The 22,129-nt window shown below is 39.6% G+C and overlaps 1 protein-coding gene across 1 annotated transcript in view; it reads right to left on the reverse strand.

The window, feature by feature from the left end:
- The window catches only part of nceh1a (neutral cholesterol ester hydrolase 1a), a 5,620-nt gene extending 4,902 nt beyond the window's left edge, over positions 1-718 (reverse strand). Inside the window, exon 1 of the mRNA XM_017491163.3 lies at positions 532-718. Coding sequence (XP_017346652.1) covers positions 532-693 — 162 coding nt within the window. The 5' untranslated portion in view covers positions 694-718. The remainder of the gene's footprint in view (positions 1-531) is intronic.
- Positions 719-22,129: the final 21,411 nt, after the last annotated feature.

A 22,129-nucleotide genomic window follows, 5' to 3' on the forward strand; every position in this document is an offset into this window, starting at 1 on the left:
AGCTACTATAATAGACCATGTCATAAGCCACGGGCTATCATACAGTGAGGCTGGTGAACGAGTAGAACCAAATCTCAGGCAGGACACAGTGGCATCCATTATCCAGATTTTTCAGGAAACCAACAGGTAGGATATTGTATAACGGCTGCTCCTACTGCAAAGTGTGAATACAGTCATTTTACCGTGTATTACTGTACAGTGACTGTATGTCTCCAATGTTTGTCCCACCTGTCCTCAATCTTTCGTGCATCTTTTCCCTCGTTTACTAATTTTATCATTTATACTTTTCCGTGTCTTCCAACTTCTATCCCCCAACCCACACACACACACCTGTCCTGGAGTCACCTGTCACTTAGCAACCTCATCTGTTACCTGTACACACCTTTCAAATGACATGATTAGTTAACCTCAACTTTCTCTGTCTTCTTATTAAATTAATTAAGGACTCATCCTATCTTCATTATACAGTTGCTTCCTTTCACTCTTTATGTTAATCAGTGAATTAGTTCATTAGTTAATTGTTTTTCTTACCAGGTGAGTGGCGGTGCGAAATGTCGCCCCCACCAGCATGAGCTTCCAGGGCTCGGAGACAGTTGCAGGTAAAGGCATGTAAATGTAGTACGACAGAGACAGAGTTAAGATCAGAGTTACACCACATAGGCGCTTCATCGTCCTGAGAAGAGATGTGTCCATCGGTGATTTCTGCTCTGAGACACTGCAGCCTGCTTTTATCTGCCAGAGGTCAAAACCCCCAGCCAATCAGAGTGGAGAAGTGTGGACTTGTGGGAAATATAGTTTCTTAACATCCTTATCAGATTTCATTTATTTAAGCAACATAAAAACAATTCACAACAGGTATACATTTACAATTCAAATCAACGCTTTTCACTTTTCTTAAATAATGAATGAAGATAATTGGTATTAATTTTGTATTTGTTTACAGTAAACTGTACTGTGGCTTATGACACACATAACACTCTCGCAACAAGATCATATTGATGGTGAAGTGGTTCACATGGTGAAGTGGTTTAAAGGCTACAAGGTTAAAAGCCGGATGTGTTTTGGAACAACGTAAATAAATAAAACTAAAATGTTAATTCCATTTCACTCAAAATAAATACATTTATCCATGTTTTCCAAGAACATGGGTCATGCTGAGGCGCAAAACACAGACACGCTGAACGTAAACACATTCATCAGTGAAACAGACTGACCAGAAATGTTACTTTAGGCCACACCCCCTGACTGAATCGTTTCTTATTCATCAAAATCACAGGAAGAGATAAAAATGAGGAACTGCACTAGTACTAAAATGGAAAGACACTTCCTTCACTGAGACTGACATGCTCAGAGGACACGCCTCCTTCACTGTGACTGACACGCTCAGAGGACACGCCTCCTTCACTGAGACTGACACGCTCAGAGGACACGCCCCCTTCACTGAGACTGACACACACAGAGGACACGCCTCCTTCACTGAGACTGACATGCTCAGAGGACACGCCTCCTTCACTGTGACTGACACACACAGAGGACACGCCTCCTTCACTGAGACTGACACGCTCAGAGAACACGCCTCCTTCACTGTGACTGACACACACAGAGGACACGCCTCCTTCACTGAGACTGACATGCTCAGAGGACACGCCTCCTTCACTGAGACTGACACGCTCAGAGGACACGCCTCCTTCACTGTGACTGACACGCTCAGAGGACACGCCTCCTTCACTGTGACTGACACACACAGAGGACACGCCTCCTTCACTGAGACTGACACACACAGAGGACACGCCTCCTTCACTGAGACTGACACGCTCAGAGGACACGCCTCCTTCACTGTGACTGACACACACAGAGGACACGCCTCCTTCACTGAGACTGACACGCTCAGAGGACATGCCACCTTCACTGAGACTGACACAGACAGAGGCCACACCTCCCTCACTGTGACTGACACAAACAGAGGCCATGCCTCCTTCACTGAGAGTGACACGCTCAGAGGACACGCCTCCTTCACCGAGAGTGACACAGACAGAGGCCACGCCTCCTTCACTGAGATTGACAGACACAGAGGCCACGCCTCACTCTGAGCCTTCACTGTGACCGACACACAGAGGCCACGCCTCCTTCACTGTGACTGACCAGCTGATCCATTCCAGGATGGATGACTTTGAGAAGCAACAAGCTTTTCCATGTAGATGTGGAAATTGTTATGAAATGTTAACAGCGCCACCTGCAGTACTGGAGCACTCGTACGTGACGGCCAATATAACCTCAGCGTGTATACAAGCCTGTAAGCTCACAAAGTTGGTTTTATTTTCTCACAGAAGTCATCATAATCAGACCTTTAGACACACGTGGTACCTGAGGTTAAATGAATCGACATTTGAGGATGGATCCTCAAAGACATCCATCTTGGAGTGAATGGGCTTGGGGACACCTCGTCGGTAACGACCAATCACAGGCTCGGTCATGAAACATGTTCGTCCAAGAAGTTTGCCAAGTTGACGTGCATTATGTGATGAGTGAAGCCTCCACATGACGTCAGTCGGCTCCACGGTTTCGTCATATTGTTCATAAAAGCATTTAAAGCACATTTGTACCCAGCGTGGATCTTTCTCGGCCTGTAGGGGGCAGCAAAGCTGTTAATGAGCTGAGTTAGTTCAGGATTTGTTGTAAAGGTCCGTCTCTCCACACGGTGGCGCCATTTGATTAATTCTTATTGATTTTCTTGCATCATCTCAGGTTTTCCCAAATCTGCAGATTGTTTTATTTCATGCTCGTGTGTGTTTGTGCGTGTGTATATGTGTGTTTGTGTGTGTGTGTATATGTGTGTTTGTGCATGTGTGTGTATGTGTTTGTGCGTGTGTGTTTGTGTGTGTGTGTGTGTGTGTGTATGTGTGTGTTTGTGTGTGTGTGTGTTTGTGTGTGTGTTTGTGTATGTGTGTGTATGTTTGTGTGTGTGCGTGCATGTGTTGTTTTGATCACATAATTATTTTGTTTTTATCATCTGTACATTTAGTTTTTTATTGTGTGAACTGATTGTGTAATTTTATTACACAAACAGCTTAGAGACTTCTTCATATGCAATTTTATGTGTTTATCTCACACACTGTGCTCTACTCTCCGTTACTGCATATTTATGTGCGTGCGTGCGTGTGTGTGTGTGTGTGTGTGTGTGTGTGTGCGAGTGTTGCAGTGACAACCCCATGTACTGAAAGCTTTGACAGTGTTCTTGTGTCTCGCCTGCCATCCAACATCAACATTATGTTTTAATTCAATTCAATTCAATTCAATTCAATTGTATTTGTATAGCGCTTTTTACAATAGACATCGTCTCAAAGCAGCTTTACAGAAATATCAACACGGTATACAGATATTAAAGGAGTGAATTTATCCCAACTGAGCAAGCCACTGAGTGGCGACGGTGGCGAGGAAAAACTCCCTAAGATGTTTTAAGAGGAAGAAACCTTGAGAGGAACCCGACTCAGAAGGGAACCCATCGTCATCTGGGTAACAACAGATAGTGTGAAAAAGTTCATTATGGATTTATATGAAGTCTGTATGGCGTTAGGAGCAGCCGTAGTCCCAGCAGTCTGGAATTAGAGAAGATTTGAGCTCCATCCAGAGGCAGAAAGGATCAGGATCTCTAGTATCTCCATAAATTCGTGTGGGGCTCGGCGAAAGGAGAGAGGGAGAACAAAGATAATTATGACTGCGAAGTAGTAGAACAGAATCTAGTCAGGGTAGGCTTGAGTAAACAAATACGTTTTAAGCCTAGACTTAAACACTGAGACTGTGTCTGAGTCCCGAACACTAATAGGAAGACTGTTCCATAACCGTGGGGCTCTATAAGAGAAAGCTCTTCCCCCTGCTGTAGCCTTCACTATTCCAGGTTAATCCTTTAACACAAACCTGTTATGTCCTTCCAGGGAGTTGCTAATCTGCTTAAATTTGCTGAATCCTTTTGTTTTTATGCTGCGTTTCATCGTTATTCTCATTTTCACTTATTGATTTTTTCGCTTATCGATGTCCGTATTTACGGACTGTATAAACTTTCGATATCACAAATTGTTCACAAATTTCATTCATTAATTATATTTCTGAAGAGCTTTGAGCAGCATCTGTGTGACACAAGGGTTATTATGTAAGGAATAAAACATTTGGGGTCATGCTGTTACGGGAAAGTAATCAGTGACGGGGTGGTGTGATGCAGCCGGATACAAAGTTATTTCCCCCAAAGTGTTTTATTCTTCTTATAAAACAAGAAGGTTTTCTTGATTAAAGAATGACACGTTGTACTTTTTTTTTTAAACGCGTTTAGTTTTTTTTATAGTTACATTTAATGTTGTAAAGTTAGTTCCTGTTGTCACTTACGTTATAGCAGCTATAAACACTCCTTCCCTCACCATCCCTCTCTCTATTCTCTCTCATTATTCTCCCTCTTTATTCTCTCTCTCTACATTAATAAGACAAAACAATCGCAGCTTGTTACACACGTTGCCGAGAAACCGCAAAGAAGCGTAAACTCCTCTGTCCTGAAGATGTCGGAAAACTTCAAGTTGCAGCTTGAGACTCCTTGCTTCCGTAAATGTTGCATAAACACATTTCTCCTTACAGAAAACTTTAATCAGTCTATTATCAGTGGAGCGTGCGCTGTACACATCCCCGTGAACGAGCCGTTACTATAGAAACCATAACGTATTAGAGCATTAATATAAACCTGCGCTACTGTCAGAGCCGCTGTTATAGACAACTCATCACCACCTGACGACCAATCAGAGTCCAGAACTCATCACCACCTGACGACCAATCAGAGTCCAGAACTCATCAGCACCATGGCATAATTGTTGTTGTCATTGTTATTGGAGGTCGTGTGTCTGAAGTGTGACTTGCTGTAGTTAAACAGGTAAATGTGTCTGATTTTCCATGAAACCTTCAGTTTATATTTTCTTACTGTTTCTTCAGTTCCGGAAATGGAAATGAAACACACAGAAATATCATTTTAGATTTATAGAAGGTGATCAGGCTCGTTCACTTCCTGTCTCTCTTTTTATTTATGAGGTTTGGAGATATTTCAGCAGTCATAACTCAGTCAGATTGGGGCTGAAGGGATGCACTGTATATCACATCTATATTATATATTACGAGTGTGATGATAGACATGACGTACTGCTTCGTGCAGCCGTATCAATTTCTCTTGGACTGCAATAACATCAACAGATATATATATATATATAACCAGAGCATTGAGTTTAGTACTTATAGAATTGATTAATCTGGAGTAAAATCTTATAAAAAACTGTATAACTGTATAATCATGGAGCTGTATACATTATCAGGTGTCAGGTTTATAATCAGGGGCTGTATGGTCTGTCTCTGACATTCAAGAGTCAAGGCTGTAAATTTTCACGGATGCTGCAGCAGAAAATTAAAGATAAATAATAACGCATAAAAGAATAACCACACGAAAATATACTAAAATACGAAATACACTAAAATCCACATTGTTGCTGTTAAGCTCCGCCCACTTTAGGGATTGGCAGATGAAGTACAGTACAGGTGAGTACAGGCCATTGAGTCATAACACACCACTAGAACAGAGTGGGTGTGGTCTGGAAGGTCACATGATCACAGTCACCATGTTACGGATAATACATTCTGTATATAGATAATGGTGATAAATATAGCAGCAATCATAGGGGTCCGGTGCCTTCGTGACACAGAATTTTAATTGTATGGTTTGTCATCCTGTACTCATTCAGTTAGGTTCTAATCAGAGGCCTGTACGGTGGCCAGAAGTCTATGATCTTTGATACCGAACATGAAAAAGTCACAATGAATTAATTATCAAGTTATCAGAGAGAAATCCTCCGATGATAAAACACTCTGTATTTAAACGTGTGGCCTGTTATTTAGCCGGTTTGCTAAGCCACTCGTTAGATTTGTGGAGTAACTTTTGGAAATACGTCAACATATGCAAACAAAACAAGGCCCTCGTACCATTTCATCAGCACTTTAAGTTTCTACCTAAATGGCGATGTATTCCCACACAAACCTCACCTGTTCTCGTCACGTTATTTTTTGTTCTTGCTTAAGGAATTAAATATAATAGTCTTTCTCAAAGAGAGGATCAAAACTGGTCTCTCGGTGTTTGTGTACACTTCCCGACGACATCCATTAAAAATCAGAGCATGTTGGCGGCGTCTCTGATCTCTGAGTTTCGGAAAATATGATTTCCCCTCGAGTCTCTAGCTCACAAATAAAAACTAATCAGATAAAAACGGTAAACAAAGGAGACGATAGAGAGCTCTTTCCCGGGTCTGTGAGACACTGCATCTGATGAAAGAAGAGGTTTTGTTTTAGATTAAAACCAGGAATAATAACCATCCTGCTTGATTCAGGTCAAAGAGTCACACTAGTGGAGAGTTTCCCCCAAGCATGAGGACGGGACTCTGGGGCTCCATTTCTGTCTGACTTGTTTATATTGAGACGAGGAGATGAGGAGGTGATCAATTTAGGGATCTGCGTGTTGCATATCTTCAATTTAGATAGAAATCAGAATCCCTGTATTAGGGATTTAACGTGGTGTGAATTTCCACATTCATTCACGCATCCTTAGTAACTGCCTGGTCAGGGTCACAATGGTTTAAATCAGGTTACTACTTTATTTATATTTTAGAAACCAACTAAATTCAGTAAAACAAAAAAGAGATTAAAAAAAACAATCCTGTGCACATTTCATATATATATATATATATATATATATACACGATATCTTTTATATATTTTATGTATATATATAAACTTAAACTTCCAGTTTAAGACACACCCACTGAATACAGATATTTGGAGCACTAAACAGATCCAGATTCAGATAATAGGACTGCGTTGCACCCTGAATGGTCTGGAAGGCTTTAGCGCAGAGTCAGGTGGGTTCAGACGTGGGACTGTGAGGGTTTTTTACACAAGAACCTCTGAATGAGAGAACAGCTGCATCACCAACATTCAAAAACGTTTTGCTTGTGTTATAAATGACTCCGTTTATCATGGCCACTTTCAGTATGATCAGTGCTGATTGGAGGGGAGCAGAAGGTTGTGTTCTGATTAGCTGAGAGCAGTACAATGTGTTCTGATTGGCTGAAAAGTATAGCGTGTTCTGATTGGTCGGGAGCTGTACAATGTGCTCTGATTGGCTAAGAGAAGTATAGCATGTTCTCATTGGTCGGGAGCTGTACAATGTGCTCTGATTGGATGAGAGCAGTACAGTGTGTTCTGATTAGCTGAGAGCAGTACAAAGTGTTGTGATTGGCTGAGAGCAATACAGTGTGTTCTGATTGGTTAAAAATGGTACCTTGTATTCTGACTGGCTGAGAGCAGTACAACGTGTTTTGGTTGGCTAAGAGCAGTATGGCGTGTTCTGATTGGCTAAGAGCAGTATGGCGTGTTCTGATTGGCTAAGAGCAGTATGGCGTGTTCTGATTGGCTAAGAGCAGTACGGCGTGTTCTGATTGGCTGAGAGCAGTACGGTCAAGTGTTAAGAGACGACAACAGTGAACACGGTGTGAAAAAGCGAAGTGACAGGATGGTCTGACATTTTCTTACATGGGATTTCGAGGAATCCACGAACAATCGATCGCACGGCTACCGAACCGTTTCAGCTGTGCGATCGATTGATGATGTCTGTCTCCCAGTTTAATGAAATGCGTGGAAAGGTTACAGCGTGCTGTGTTTGTGGTTAAATGTCAGGCAGTGGTTTGAACAGAAGTCGCAGAGGAATTCCAGAAATACACTGTTCAATCGTTTATTTCATTCTGGAGCGCAGAAATAATCTGCATGACCGAGCATGTTCCTGCTACTGCTTTTACGGCTTTGAAAAACGCTCCAAACTGGAGTAGGCATACAGAGATCACATAAAAGAAAAGGTAAACATTAGCAGCGTCTGCCATGTCCTGCTATAAAAGCAGCTAAACTACTAGCTGAAGAAGGAAGTGAGCGCTAGCTCAAATTACACCTACTGCAGTCTCTTCCGTCTCTTTGATTCTGACTGATGTTGATATGTTTATGTTTGAGATGTCAGTCATGTTCATTCTGGAGTTAATGGTTATGAGGTTTCGCGCCTTTGAGAGGTCTACCAATCATCATAAAGAGAAGCTCTGCGTCCAGGCGGGACAAGATGGAAGTTCGATTCCAATAAACAAGAACACAAGTACCACGGACGCAGGAAATGTGTTCTTAATATCGAGGATGCAGACCTGAGCGTACCGAACCTGCTTGAGGTCCCAGAAGTGTTTATGGCAAAACAGTAGCGGATGATGAAAACCTGACCCATACCCATACCCAGGATAAGCGGTACAGAAAATGGCTGGATGGATGATCTAAATAATTCAACAAATGCATCTAAAAAGAAGGATTGTGAAATATGATTTAGACTGAGAGAGATATGAGGAGGTTGAAAAGTGGAATTTATCTCTCAGAAGTATTTTAATTAAACTACGCTAGCTTCCATCCTGATGTAACGGTAAACTCGTTAGCTTAGTTTTTAGTTAACGTGAGGTCGCAGCTGCAAACAGAGAGCTTTACTACATTAAAACATGCTTAAATAACGTTTGGTTAAACAATAAATCTATGAACCAGCTGAAACATATTACTTAGTGAGGAGCTCCAAAGAGGCGATGGTCCTGTCCCACGACTAAAATTGTGCTGGGACGTCCATTGCGTCAAAGGAAGCCCACAGCACATGTCAGTTCTCACAAAGATGCGTTCTGTTTCCTCCTGTCCTTCCGTCTTCGTTCTTTCAAGGTCGCCTCGCAAGACCGACCTCCACGAGAACGCAAGTTCGTCCTTTGCGTTCTTAGAATTGAGAAACAGCCAATGTTTTTTTTTTCTGTGCAAAATGCAGAGACCGGAAACGACGCATTAAAAGCCCATTGTCCGAACACACGAACAGCTAACACACACTAACGGACACGCAGGATCCGATGGGTGTTTGTTAGCTCTGTTTTGGAGGCTTTAAAGGAGATTTTCACGTAAGCTTCTCTGTTCTGAGTTTGAGTTTAATGAACAAACAACGCAATATTACACATCTCATCTAATGTTATTTATATATAAAATGATGTATATATTCGGGGTATAAAGCAATGACACTCTGCAACAAGCAGGACTCAGGAGACTCCATGATCAGGAGGTTTATTAACAGGACAATCCACAAACCAGAAATCAATTTCCGAGCATTTCCAAAGAGCAGTGAGAGGTTGATAACTTACACGATTATAATAATCATCAAGGCTTTCATGTAGTCTGGAGACAGGAAATGAGGTATAAATCATAAGTCCATATATTTAGGAGAAAGGGGCCATCTGGTGCTTTAGGGGTTAGTTACGTGCTCACAGAAGAGGTGGGTCTTTAGCTGTGTTTTGAAGATGGTGAGAGATTCTGTGGTCTGGATTGAGGTTGGAAGTTCATTCCACCACTGAGGAACAGTTAGTGTGAAGGTTCTGGAAAGAGACCTTGAGCCACGCTGAGTAGGTACTACACGCAGATTGCGTGAGGGAACGTAAGCCTTCAGGAGAGTGTTGAGGTAGGAGGGTGCTGTTCCACACTATCTGTACATATCTGTATCTATATCTAATCCTGAAGCGGGTGTGGTCTAAACCTAGAGTTATTTCTTCATCTAAATGAACCAGTAGCAATAAGCGGAGAGGCAGCCGAGTAAGCATGATGAGTGAACAGTTCATCAGCCTCAGATACATCATTCCAGTTCATAATTCGTCTCGACTAGGGGACTTTCTTAAATTCCGCTCACACACTTCTTATTTTTGTTTGTACCTGCCCACCATACATTCAAACCAATACGGTTGGTTCTGTTTCCCAAGATATGAACAAAACTACGTAGTCGCCCAATTTAAACCACCATGAATGTTAACGTTCATCTTAATGTCCATGTTTATGAATGCGGTCTCTGTTTGTTTACTTCTTCTTTTTTTTTTAATGATTCGTATGCAACAGTTTTATATATATATATATATATATATATATATATATATATATATATATATATATATATATATATATATATATATATATAAAAACAGTGTTTTATACACTGTTTTATATATATATATATATTTAAAACAGTGTTGCATACGAATCATTATATATATATATATATATATATATATATATATATATATATATATATATATATATATATATATATATATATATATATATATATATATATATATAAAACTCTAATGTTTGAGATGAAGCCTTCATCTGTCTCCAAACTGAACTTCAGTCACCTCTGTCGCACCGAGGACGTTGTATTTAACCCACACCAACACACCAGCTAATTTAATCAAGTCTGTTATTTGTTTTTCTTGGCAAACGTGCCATTTTGGCACTGTAAGTGATTTTCAACGTGACCCGACAGATGGCTTTTAATGGAAATATAATTAGCAGCCAGTCAGGAGTGTCTAAAAGCCTTCCCGTGCTGGGGTTAGCAAAGTCCATCACAGGGGTTCTGACCATTTATAAAGAAATCTTATTTAGTAAAAAAAAAAAAAAACCAACCCCATAATTGTATAAATGTTTCAATAGCACTAACGTCTAATAGTGCTTGGGATTGTTTAGCAGATCTCTAAAAAGGTTTCATTATCGTTAACAATGACGTTTTAATGAAATACTAATATCTATGCGGATGATCAATTAAAAGCCGATGCTTTTGTTTTTGCTTTTTTAAAGCTTTGATTATTTTAATGCATATTTTACTGGTTTAAGAATTCTTTTAAAAGGAGTTTTTAAAGCCATGAAGACGTTCGCAGCTCCTTGTCAGAGATATCTTTGACTTGACTGATGATGTTTGGACTGTATTCAGCGTATAACGCTGGAGAAAAGCGTTCACAAACAAACAAAATCTTTCTTTTTCAGATGATCGGTTATATTTGTCCCTAAAACTGATTATTAAATCAGCACAATAACTCTTGTCAGGGCCATCTGTCTGCACTGGCACTCGGTGATTTTATACACGTGTTCTCTAACAATAAACTCAGACACTTTATCAAAATTAGCCAGCGACTGAATGCGATCCAGTGAGTAATTAAACTCAGAAGCTTGTTAGTGAATATAATAACGATGGGAACATCGCGGTGAGAGGCGGATGGAGTAATATCATTGGATTTAGATGCTGGATGTTTATAACGTGCGTTCTCGTCTGTTCTACAAACAAAACGTAACAAACAGGAACGATTAGAAAATACTTATAACAGAAAAGTTGTGTACAATATATATTAAATGTTGAGCTCTAAGTCATGAAAACATGCTTTCAACAAGCGTCATCTTGTAAACCTTCCTCAAAAAAAGCTACAACAACTCTATTATTATTATTATTATTATTATTATTATTATTAGTAGTAGTAGTAGTAGTAGTCATAGTAGTAGTAATTTGAGGTTCTGTGGTCAGCTTCATTTTGTATTTGTTCAGAAGAAGGATAGTCTCTGAGTTTGTAATAAAACATGAGCAATAACATGAGGTGTGAAGTGAAATATGAGGTGGACAGGTCTGAGGTAGCGAGCGAGCGAGAGTTTTTGTTGCATTTGATAGAGGAGGTGAGCGGAAGCTAAATGCCTCTGTAATGAATAAGCTTCATCACCACTGAGGGACATAATCCCATCAACAAGGGCGTGTTTTATTATCGCTCAGAGGTCATCTGTCCTATTAACTCTCATCTTGAGAGAACATTGATCTGCTCATGCTCAGTGTGAGGGATTTGTGCAGACAGACACGGCTCCGACTCATGAATAATGTATAAATGAGCTGGAATTGTTTAGAAATTAGAGAATGTTGGGAAGTTGAAGGGCAGAGGAACCTGTTGAGATCATAACTCACTTCACGTCATTACTGCGTGCACAGGGAGTGTGTTATTCCTCCATTCCTCCTCCTCTTCCTCCTCCTCTTCCTCCTCCTCCTCTACTCTACACCCCATTTAAAGAAATGCTTTAATGTGCATTTATAAAAGTTATACAGTGTAAACTGTTTCAGATTAAAGTGTGAAACTTTCCCACTGACACACACTTACAACTGATGATGTCATAAAGGTGTTACATGCAACCGACCAATCAGCAGCTTCGATTCCTCCACACATAGTGGAACGGCACATAGATTACACTGATTATACTCATTTCTTTCTTTCTTTCTTTCACCACACAGGCTTTCTTTCTTTCATTTTTTCTTTCACCACAGCCTTTTTTCTTTCTTTCTTTCACCACACAGACTTTCTGTTTTTCACCAGTCTTTCTTTTGTTCGTTCACCAGTCTTTCTTTCTTTCACCACACACTTTCTTTCTTTCACCAGTCTTATTTCTTTCCTTCTTTCACCAGTCTTTCTTTCTTTCACCAGACTTTCTTTCCTTCGTTCTTTCTTTCGCCACAGTCTTTCTTTCTTTCTTTCCAGTCTTTGTTTTCTCTTTTACCACACAGTCTTTCATTCTTTCTTACATCCCACCATCATTTGTTGTTTCCTTTCATTTTCTGTTTCCCTTTTCTTTCTTAAATCCCTACATACCCTCCTGTTTTAATTTTTTGCTTTTCTTTTCCTGTCTCTTTGTTTGTTTCTTTCTTTCTTTCTTTACCTGTTTGTAATTAGACTCCCTGTTAGCACCTGTAGCACGCAGCTCACTGGCTCTTCTCTCATTGGTTTTCATCTCCCATGTGACCTGTCTGGGAGCTGCAGAGTGAAACACACAGTCAGGTTCAGCTGCACAACGAGGACACGTCTGAAAACCCATCTACCAAATAAGGGATAATTTCACATAAAACCGGATGGTTTATGGGCTCCGGATGGAGAGATGAGGGGGAGGAGCTGTGAGAAAACCTGTGCTGCACGTCTGGCACAAGCCTATCTCTCTCTCTCTACACACAAACACACACGCACACACACACGCACGCACGCACACACACACACACACACACACACACACACACAGAGAGAAATAAATGACCTTGTGTTATGTCTTCTATGCTGTTGTAAACTATCTAAGCTCCACGCCTTAACATTTTTTGTCGCAATATTGTGAGGTTCCAGTGGACCAGATAACCTTACTCACTTCATAAGCTTAGTGTGGACTTCGTCCTGAATATTAATGATATACTTTCAGCCATCTGGTCTGTCTGCGCCTATCTGAGCTCCAAGAACCGCACCTTTTAATACCGTAATACAGTGTACACAGTCATCACTATAGATATTACACTTACATTATCCAACCAAACGGACAAAGCATGAAGAATCCAGGCTTGACATTGCTCTGCAGTTATGTCATTGCAAGCCTCATCCATGGTGTGAAGGAGGGTGACATGCTCATGGGGATGGTGATCATACACCTTCCACCTCCAAGTAGAGAATTCCTCAATTGGGTTGAGGAAAGGGGAGTATGGTAGAAGATATAGGGTCATGAACCGAGGATGAGCCTGAAACCATTCCCGAACCAGCTCTGCATGATGGAAGCTGGCATTGTCCCACACAATAACACCTGATATCTTCACCCTGACAGGCCTTCTCAGGTTTGTTTAGAAAAGCTATCAGCGTTGGATGATCCAAGAACTGGTCTACAGCTTACCACATATAGCCATCTTCACATATAGCCGCACACATTGAGATGTTTCCCCAATGCTCTCCAGGCACTTGGATGGTTGTCTGTTGGTCAATACGGTTATGTCCATGGCGTCTGGTTTTTGCCAGATTAAAGCCCACCTTGTCAACAACATATACTTGTGATGATTCACAACAGCATCCAGCTCAATCACCCTCTAAAAAAGATCATTTGATTAGCTGTTTTTTACAAAGGATAGTTGACATTGTTAGTCTGTTGTACAGTACTGTGTGTACATAAGAACTGAACATACTGTACATCACATTTCACACAGGCATTGTTTCTCTCAAAATGCACCAGGTAAATTTGTTTCATAGAAACCTGGTACTTCTTCAAAAGGTGGGCTAAGGTTGGAAGGCTGATTGATGCCACATTGGCGAAGGTGTCATTGCTCTCCTCAATAATTTCTGAGAGCCATATGTCATTCCTTGCCCTGACCATTTCCACTACAGCCAACTCTTGCTGTTCATTCAGTGCACGTGTACAACCACCACCAGGTGTTTTTCTGCCAATTCTGGATGTAAAACAAAAAATATGCTGTCAATATTTTACTACTGTAAATGACTAAAAATATGCGATAATGACATTTTATTCACTATTCTATACAGTAATGCAATTTACTGTACCATAAAAATATAGTGAATAGTTAGCAGACTTACCGGTTTTCTTGGCGAAATGTTCTGATGATGGTGCTGACAGTTGATCTTTGTAGGTTAGGGTGAACTAACCTGGCAGCCTCTGCCATGGTAAAGCCACAAAATGGGGCGTGTCTATAAGAAAATAGCAGAAGCATTGAAAATGCCCATTTCCACCATCAGGGCAATAATTAAGAAGTTCCAGTCAACTGGAAATGGTATGAATCAACCTGGAATTGGACGCGTGTTTATATCGTCTCAACGCACTGTGAAGAGGACGGTTTGAGCAGCCAAAAAATCTCCAAGGATCACAGCTGGAGAACTGTATTAGTTCTAGAGTTTCTTCAGTTTGCCAGACACTACTGGAACTTCAAATGGGATCGGGTTCTATGGTCAGATGAAACCAAAATAGAGCTTTTTGGTAATAAACACCAGAGGTGGTTTTGGTGCACACAGAGAGGTAGCTGTATGGAAAAGTACCTCATGCCCACGGTTAATATCTGCCTCTGACAGAAAGATTCAAATGGGCCGTGGTTGGATCTTCCAGCAGGACAATGATCTAAAACATCATCAAAATCAACACAGAAATGGTTTACTGACCACAAAATCAAGGTCCTGCCCTGACCCTCCCAGTCCCCTGACCTGAACCCCATAGAACACCTGTGGGGTGAACTGAAGAGGAGAGTCCACCAGCGTGGACCTCGAAATGTGAAGGATCTGGAGAGATTCTGTGTGGAGGAACGCTCTCAGATCCCTCGCCATGTATTCTCCAACCTCATCAGGCGTTATAGGAGAAGACTCAGAGCTGTTATCTCGGCAAAGGGAGCTAGCACAAAGTATTGACTAAAGAATCCATGAGAGCAGAGTATTTTTGTGAATTTTTTAAACAAAAGATCAAAAGGTTAAACAATAAAAACAATTTTTCACAGCCTTCTTTGCTCATATATACCAAGGGTGCCAATATTAGTGAAGGGCACTGTAGATTTCTCATTTTATTGATCCTCTCCGGTCTGACTAGTAAACTAATGACATGGCTTTAGATGTCATTTTTAAATAAAATAAAAAAGTTCATGACTTTTAACTTCCTCTACGGTCCTGCTGAAGTTTAATTGGGCTTTAAAAATGGCTGCTGCTTCATTCTGCAAGTTCACTGACAGACCTGATTCACAACCCACTACCTTTCCCTTACACACACACAGACACACACACAGACACACACGCACACAGACACACACATACACACACACACACACACACACACACACCTTCAAACACTTGGCTGGGATTGAAACAAGGAAATAAGATTAATTCAGAAGGTTATAGAGAACATTCTCTTCTTTCACATTTATCCTTTTTATTGCTTCTGTCTTGCGTACAAGTTTATTTTCTGAATATATTTGTTTATCTTCAGAGCAGAACCGACTGCACCAAGAGTGAAACTCATTCATTGTTGCCTGGTCTCCTAATATACTGGTAAACCGGTACTATGGCAGTATACTACAGTACGGTAGTACTGTATATGGTGGGATACTAAAGCTTTAAAATACAGCTGATGCCACTGTTTTTTTTTTTACACGGTAACGTAACGTCGTACGTGTGGCAGTTGATACAATTTCCGCTAAAATGGCACATCTCACTGCTTTTGCAGAATACACAAAGATTAGTGACACTTCATTTAACATAAATTCTTCACCTTAATCTTTAAAGATTTCCTGCTTGCTAGTAAGCGAGCTAACGTTGCGCTAACCGCTGTGTGTAAATAATAAAATTCGCCGTGTTTGCTAGTAAGCGAGTTAATTTTCCCAATTTTATGATTTTTTTAGTTAATTTCCAAATTCAATTATTTATTCCTAATGTTGTGTTCATTCTTCATTCTCTGAGGAGGATTTCCATTTCCGGTTTCCATTTCACTGCTCGAGAGAACAATAAATGAAATATGTGGCACAATAAATTAGTTACTTGCCAACTGTATAATTGTTCTTGAGTTTTTCCAACAGCCAGTTATTCATTCTCATTAATAAAGCATTAGAGGAAATTTTTGTTTTCAATGATATCTGTGTATTTCTGTAAATTTGGTTCATTTTGTAGATTTGAATGATGAATTAACACAATATTGCGTGGTATCGTGATACTTCAGCTGGTATAGTATCGTAAGATATGTTTACGGTATCGTGACAACCCCAGTTCCTAGTGATCTTAGCCGTTATTGTGGAAGTTACCTGAGTTGCTAGTGTTCTTGTTTGCTAGCATTCAGTTCATCCAATCTTTATGTCTTCTTTATGAACTGATAAATATACTTGTGAATCAATTTCAATTGTATTTAGTTGAAATATTTTCATTAAATGAATCAGCACTGAGGAGGTTCACGGATATTGCATAAAATGGATTTAATAATGATTTTGTCACGTAATGAATCTACACAAAATAGCCCATAATACTGAAGTGGGAGGGGGCGTGGCGGGGGGAATGAATATAGTTTGCAAAATGATTTAAAAATGAAATCAAAAAGTATTGGTATGCATAAGTATTCATCCCTGTTGCTGTAAAACTCTGAAAGGAATTGTTTTGGAAACAGACAGGGTAAAAACAAACTTACTAACAAAGAATTTAGTCAGTAGGTGAGATTATGGCCCTGACTTTATGGTCCTCTATTCAATTACGGTCCACGAGATGACTTTAATTTAGATCGCAGATCCTACATTCACTTGGTGGGCCAGATTAAAACCGTTATTGATTTTTAGTGGACCGTATATTTTATTCCCCTCGTTTCCTAGCTTCCCTAGATCTCTCATTACAGTGTGATATTTCCTAATTTTACCGTCCATTTAGCCTCTTCAGGTGAATGCTAGCGTCCATCCTTCTCTGCCCTCCTAGGTATGCTTTGATGATACTGATGATGGATTTTCCCGCACTAACTCTGCCAGACTCTGTTGCGTTTAAAGATCAAACCAACATTGATCCCGAATATTCAGTAACATTTAAAAACATGTTAAATCATGTTCATAAAATCTCCCTGACTTCATCGTGCCAAGGTGTGAGCGAACATCGATTTTTGAGAAAAGGCCCATAAACCCTTCCATCATTTCGCCCTGAGCGTGGCTTTTATAATCGATACCTGATTAATGTTTTGCTCGGGGTTTTATTTCTCATTCTGTGGTCGTGCTTCACTTCCATCCGGAGCGATTGTCAAGGAGTGTGAATCAAACACTTTTGCTTTTCCTCTTATATAAAAGCTGAGATTTGCTCACTGCTAGTGTATTTCTTCTGTAAATTTATCTTGCCTTCTCACTGACCTGTGGAGCTGTTTGTTTGTTTTTTATCATGTTCGTGACTGCAGTACAACTTACGTCCTTTTCATTCAGCGGTTTACAAACATGCATTATTTAGAGCTCCTTCAAAATAACCACTCAATCAAATAAAGTGCACCTGGAGGAATTAAACTAAAATCTGTAGAAAATTAAACAAGAACTCTCTCATCAATCTCCACAGAGGTGCTGTTATCATCGCATAATAATTTAGCTGACTGAAGCACACTGTAAACGTAAGCGGACGCCCTTATTCTAGCTCCCTTGCTCAGTATACACGGTATCTGCTCTACGTGGCCACACCCCTTCACCTTTATAACCAATGAAAGTCCAGATAACGTCAGACATTTTAGACCAAAATCAGAATGGATATATATGTGACCATAAAGACCACAATCTAGTAGCTAGCACTATACACTTTATACAGTTAAAGGCTTCTGCCTACCACATCGCTATCCTCTAATATCATAAAAGTTTGGTCCAAAGCCACTGAGCTCATTTTGTGACATCACATACAGCGCTGAGCTCAAACACAGCCCCACCCCCTTAATCAGTTTTATAAACTACTGCTAGGAAACTGACTTGCAAACAGACATGCTGTAGGATTTTTCTGTTTATAGTTACATTTAAGGTTCATGAAACAAGTTAGTTCCTGTTGTCACGTACGTTATAGCAGCTATAAACACTCGCTTCCCTCTCCAGCCCTCTCTTTATTCTCTCTCTTTATTCTCTCTCTTAAAAAGTCTCTTGACGCTGGAGACTCCTTCCATAAATGTTTCATAAACGTCTCCTCACGGAACACTTCGTGACCACATCAATGATTACGCACGTTTTTAAAAAATAATCTGTTTATTATCAGTGTCCGCTGTAGACGTCACAGTGAATGAGCCATTACTATAGAAACGATAACGTATTACAACTCCTTCCGACCAATCAGCTTTGTGGTATAAGTGTGTCCCTTCTCCTTCAGCTGCAGGAAGATCTGAACATCAAACGGACAAATGAAGACAAGTCCAGTCACTCTGACTCAGTGCTGTTAAGCACTTTACTGACCTTCACACTCAACAGACTTAATTAGACGACGGATCCACAATAAACTGAGAACCAAATGATGGAGGACGTGATACAACCAGCACCCCTTAATGCACAGTGCTTACCAAGAGAAATGACCTTTAACCTCTGAGCCTAATATTTAACCTGACCAGATCAATTTTAGCTTGAAAGGTTGATGCTTTTTGCCCTAATTTATTCTGCTTTGAAAGAAGTTCCATATAAACCTGGAGCACTTTCTACACAGCTCTTGAGCTTTTTCCATCTCGATATCACGACCGGATCTGAACCCCGAGACGAAAAAATGAAAAGCATCGACAGTCATAACTCATCTCGGCTTGCCTACTTAAACTTTTACGGCTGAGAGCGTTAATCTCACGTTGACACCTCATCCCCGGCATGTTAAAAAGATCACGGTCCATGAAATAACCCAGAAACGGGTCGATCCAGCAGGAGCCACACCATCATGAGGTTCGAATCCATTACTACACACCACACACGGTTTCTGATGAAATATTCACGTTTACATGATGATAACCCAACCGAGAGCTCAATCTGAACACAAAACCTTCATGGACACTTCTCAATGGGCATTTTTATAGTGTCCTTTTAATAATCCTTTAAAAAAATCTTTTTTTAGTTTGTCAGTCTAACAGTCTGAAGCAGATAGAGGTCTGGAACTGACCTTGGTCAAGTTCAGCATTTAATATCCGTCAGAACATTCAGTAACATTCAACATGCCAGGTTACACGCTTTGCATATTTTTATTACTTTGTACATATTTACATATTCGATGCCTATTTACATTATATATACATAGTATATGATGCATAACAATTTGCAATACTTACATTTTTTTTATTTTCATAAATAAAACACATTTACATTTGACAGAAATGTGACTTATGTGCATATAATTTAAAAGGTCTTACGATGCATGAATGAAAACATTTTTATTATACAATTTTTTAACCTAACAAAATTGAGTTTTTTTTGCAATATACAAGCGTTAAATAAAAAAAGGAAAGAAAGAAAATAACGAACAGAAAAAATGAAAGAGAAATGAAAATTTTCAAAGAAGATTTTTTCTGGATATAATTCATACAATATATACATGTTTTTTTTTGTTGTTGTTGTTTTTTTAAATAAATAAACCTGCATTAAATGTAAATTATAATGTTTGTGCCAGGAGAAGATCAGGTCTGGTTAAGTCTATATTTAAGGGTGGGAAAAATAATAGATAGATAGTGCCCCCCATTAATACTGGCACCTTTGGTAAATATAAGCAAAGAAGGCTGTGAGAAATTGTCTTTATTGTTTAACTCTTTAATCTTTTGTTCAAAAAGATTCAGAAAAATACTCTGCTCTCATGGCGATCAAACACAACACAGGTTTATCAAAAAAAAAATCTTTGTTATATAGGTGTGCAACAGTTATTTAGTCAATACTTTGTGCTAACTCCCTTTGCCGAGATAACAGCTCTGAGTCTTCTCCTATAACACTGATGAGGTTGGAGAATACATGGCGAGGGATCTGAGAGCGTTCCTCCACACAGAATCTCTCCAGATCCTTCACATTTCAGGCCCTCAGTTCACCCCACAGGTGTTCTATGGGGTTCGGGTCAGGGGACTGGGATGGTCAGGGCAGGAGCTTGATTTTGTGGTCAGTAAACCATTTTTGTGTTGATGTTGATGATGTTTTGGATCATTGTCCTGCTGGAAGATCCAACCACGGCCCATTTGAATCTTTCTGGCAGAGGCAGTCAGGGTTTCATTTAATATCTGTTGATATTTGATGGAGTCCATGATGCCATGTATCCTAACAAAATGTCCAGGTCCTCTGCAGAAAAACAGCCCAAAACATTAAAGATCCTCCTCCATATTTAACCGTGGGCATGAGGGACATTTCCATATGGCTACCTCTCTGTGTGCTCCAAAACCAAAAAGCTCTATTTTGGTTTCATCTGACCGTAGAACCCGATCCCATTTGAAGTTCCAGTAGTGTCTGCACACTGAAGACGCTCGAGTTTGTTTTTGGATGAGAGTAGAGGCTTTTTTCTTGAAACTCTTCCAAACAGCTTGTGGTGATGTCGGTGACTTCAGATTGTAGTTTTGGAGACTTTCTGACCCCCAAGACGCAACTAACTTCTGCAATTCTCCAGCTGTGATCCTCGGAGATGTTTTATCCACTCGAACCGTCCTCTTCACAGTGCGTTGAGACGATACAGACACACGTCCAATTCCAGGTCGATTCATAACATTTCCAGTCGACTGGAACTTCTTAATTATTGCCCTGATGGTAAAATGGGAGTTTTCAATACGTGTGCTATTTTCTTATAGACACGCCCCATTGTGTGAAGCTCAACAACCTTTTGCCGCACATCACAGCTATATTCCTCACTCTTACCCATTGTTATGAATGACTAAGGGAATTTGGCCTGTGTGTTACCTCATATTTATACCCCTCTGAAACAGAAAGTCACGGTTGAACAATTTCCTGTTCCTAGTCACCCAGGTCTACAATTTTTTTTTTTTTTAAATATCAATGGGAATATACTTCAAATATATTTTTCTCATATGAATTCACAGGTGTACCAATAATTGTTGCACACCTATATTTAACAAAGATTTTTTTTTTGATAAACTTGTGTTTTGTTTGTAATTGTTTGATATCCATGAGAGCAGAGTATTTTTGTGATTTTTTTTTTTTAAACAAAAGATCAAAAGGTTAAACAATAAAGACAATTTTTCACAGCCTTCTTTGCTCATATTTACCAAGGGTGCCAATATTAATGGAGAGCACTATAGATAAATAGATAGATAGATAAAAAAAAAAGTATACACAACATCTAAATTAGTTAAACTGAATGAAATATACCTAAAAAGTGACATTAACTTTTACCCTCTATGAGTTCACATCATTTATAAATGACACAAAGAAAAAAAGTTAGAATTTAAAAACATCCCACCAATTACTTTTCATTTTTATAACGTCACATGACTCTCTTTTATCCAATTCCAGGCTAAATAAGGATTCAGGAAGGACACGAGGAGGGTGTAGATGCTGCAATGAAATAGGTCCAGGGTTCTTCCAGTACCAATGCTTTTAAATTAACAGATTTTTAAAAAATTAATCATTTTTTAAAACAAACATTTATTTACTTATTCAAATAGAGCATATAGTGCATTCAGTTTGGTCTTATAAAGAAATGTGAAAAAGAAAAAGAAAAAAAGAAGCATGGTTCTGAAGTTTGTTGTTAAATAAAGTGCGTCGCGCTTGCGTTTCCCTTATTAAGGTGCGAAGCGAAGCGACGCTGCGGTTTCTACAGTTACTCTGTCCCCATGATGTGTATTTAATTTAAGGCAACATTACATTTTCACCATCTATATGTACAATATAAATGTGTGCGCGTGTGTGTGTGTGTGTTAGGGGTGGGACAATGTATTGATTGGATGTTGATGAGAAAAGAGAAACTAAAACAGAAAGAAA

The sequence above is a fragment of the Ictalurus punctatus genome, chromosome 17 (genome assembly GCF_001660625.3).
Source record: "Ictalurus punctatus breed USDA103 chromosome 17, Coco_2.0, whole genome shotgun sequence".
Classification (NCBI taxonomy): Eukaryota; Metazoa; Chordata; class Actinopteri; order Siluriformes; family Ictaluridae; genus Ictalurus; species Ictalurus punctatus.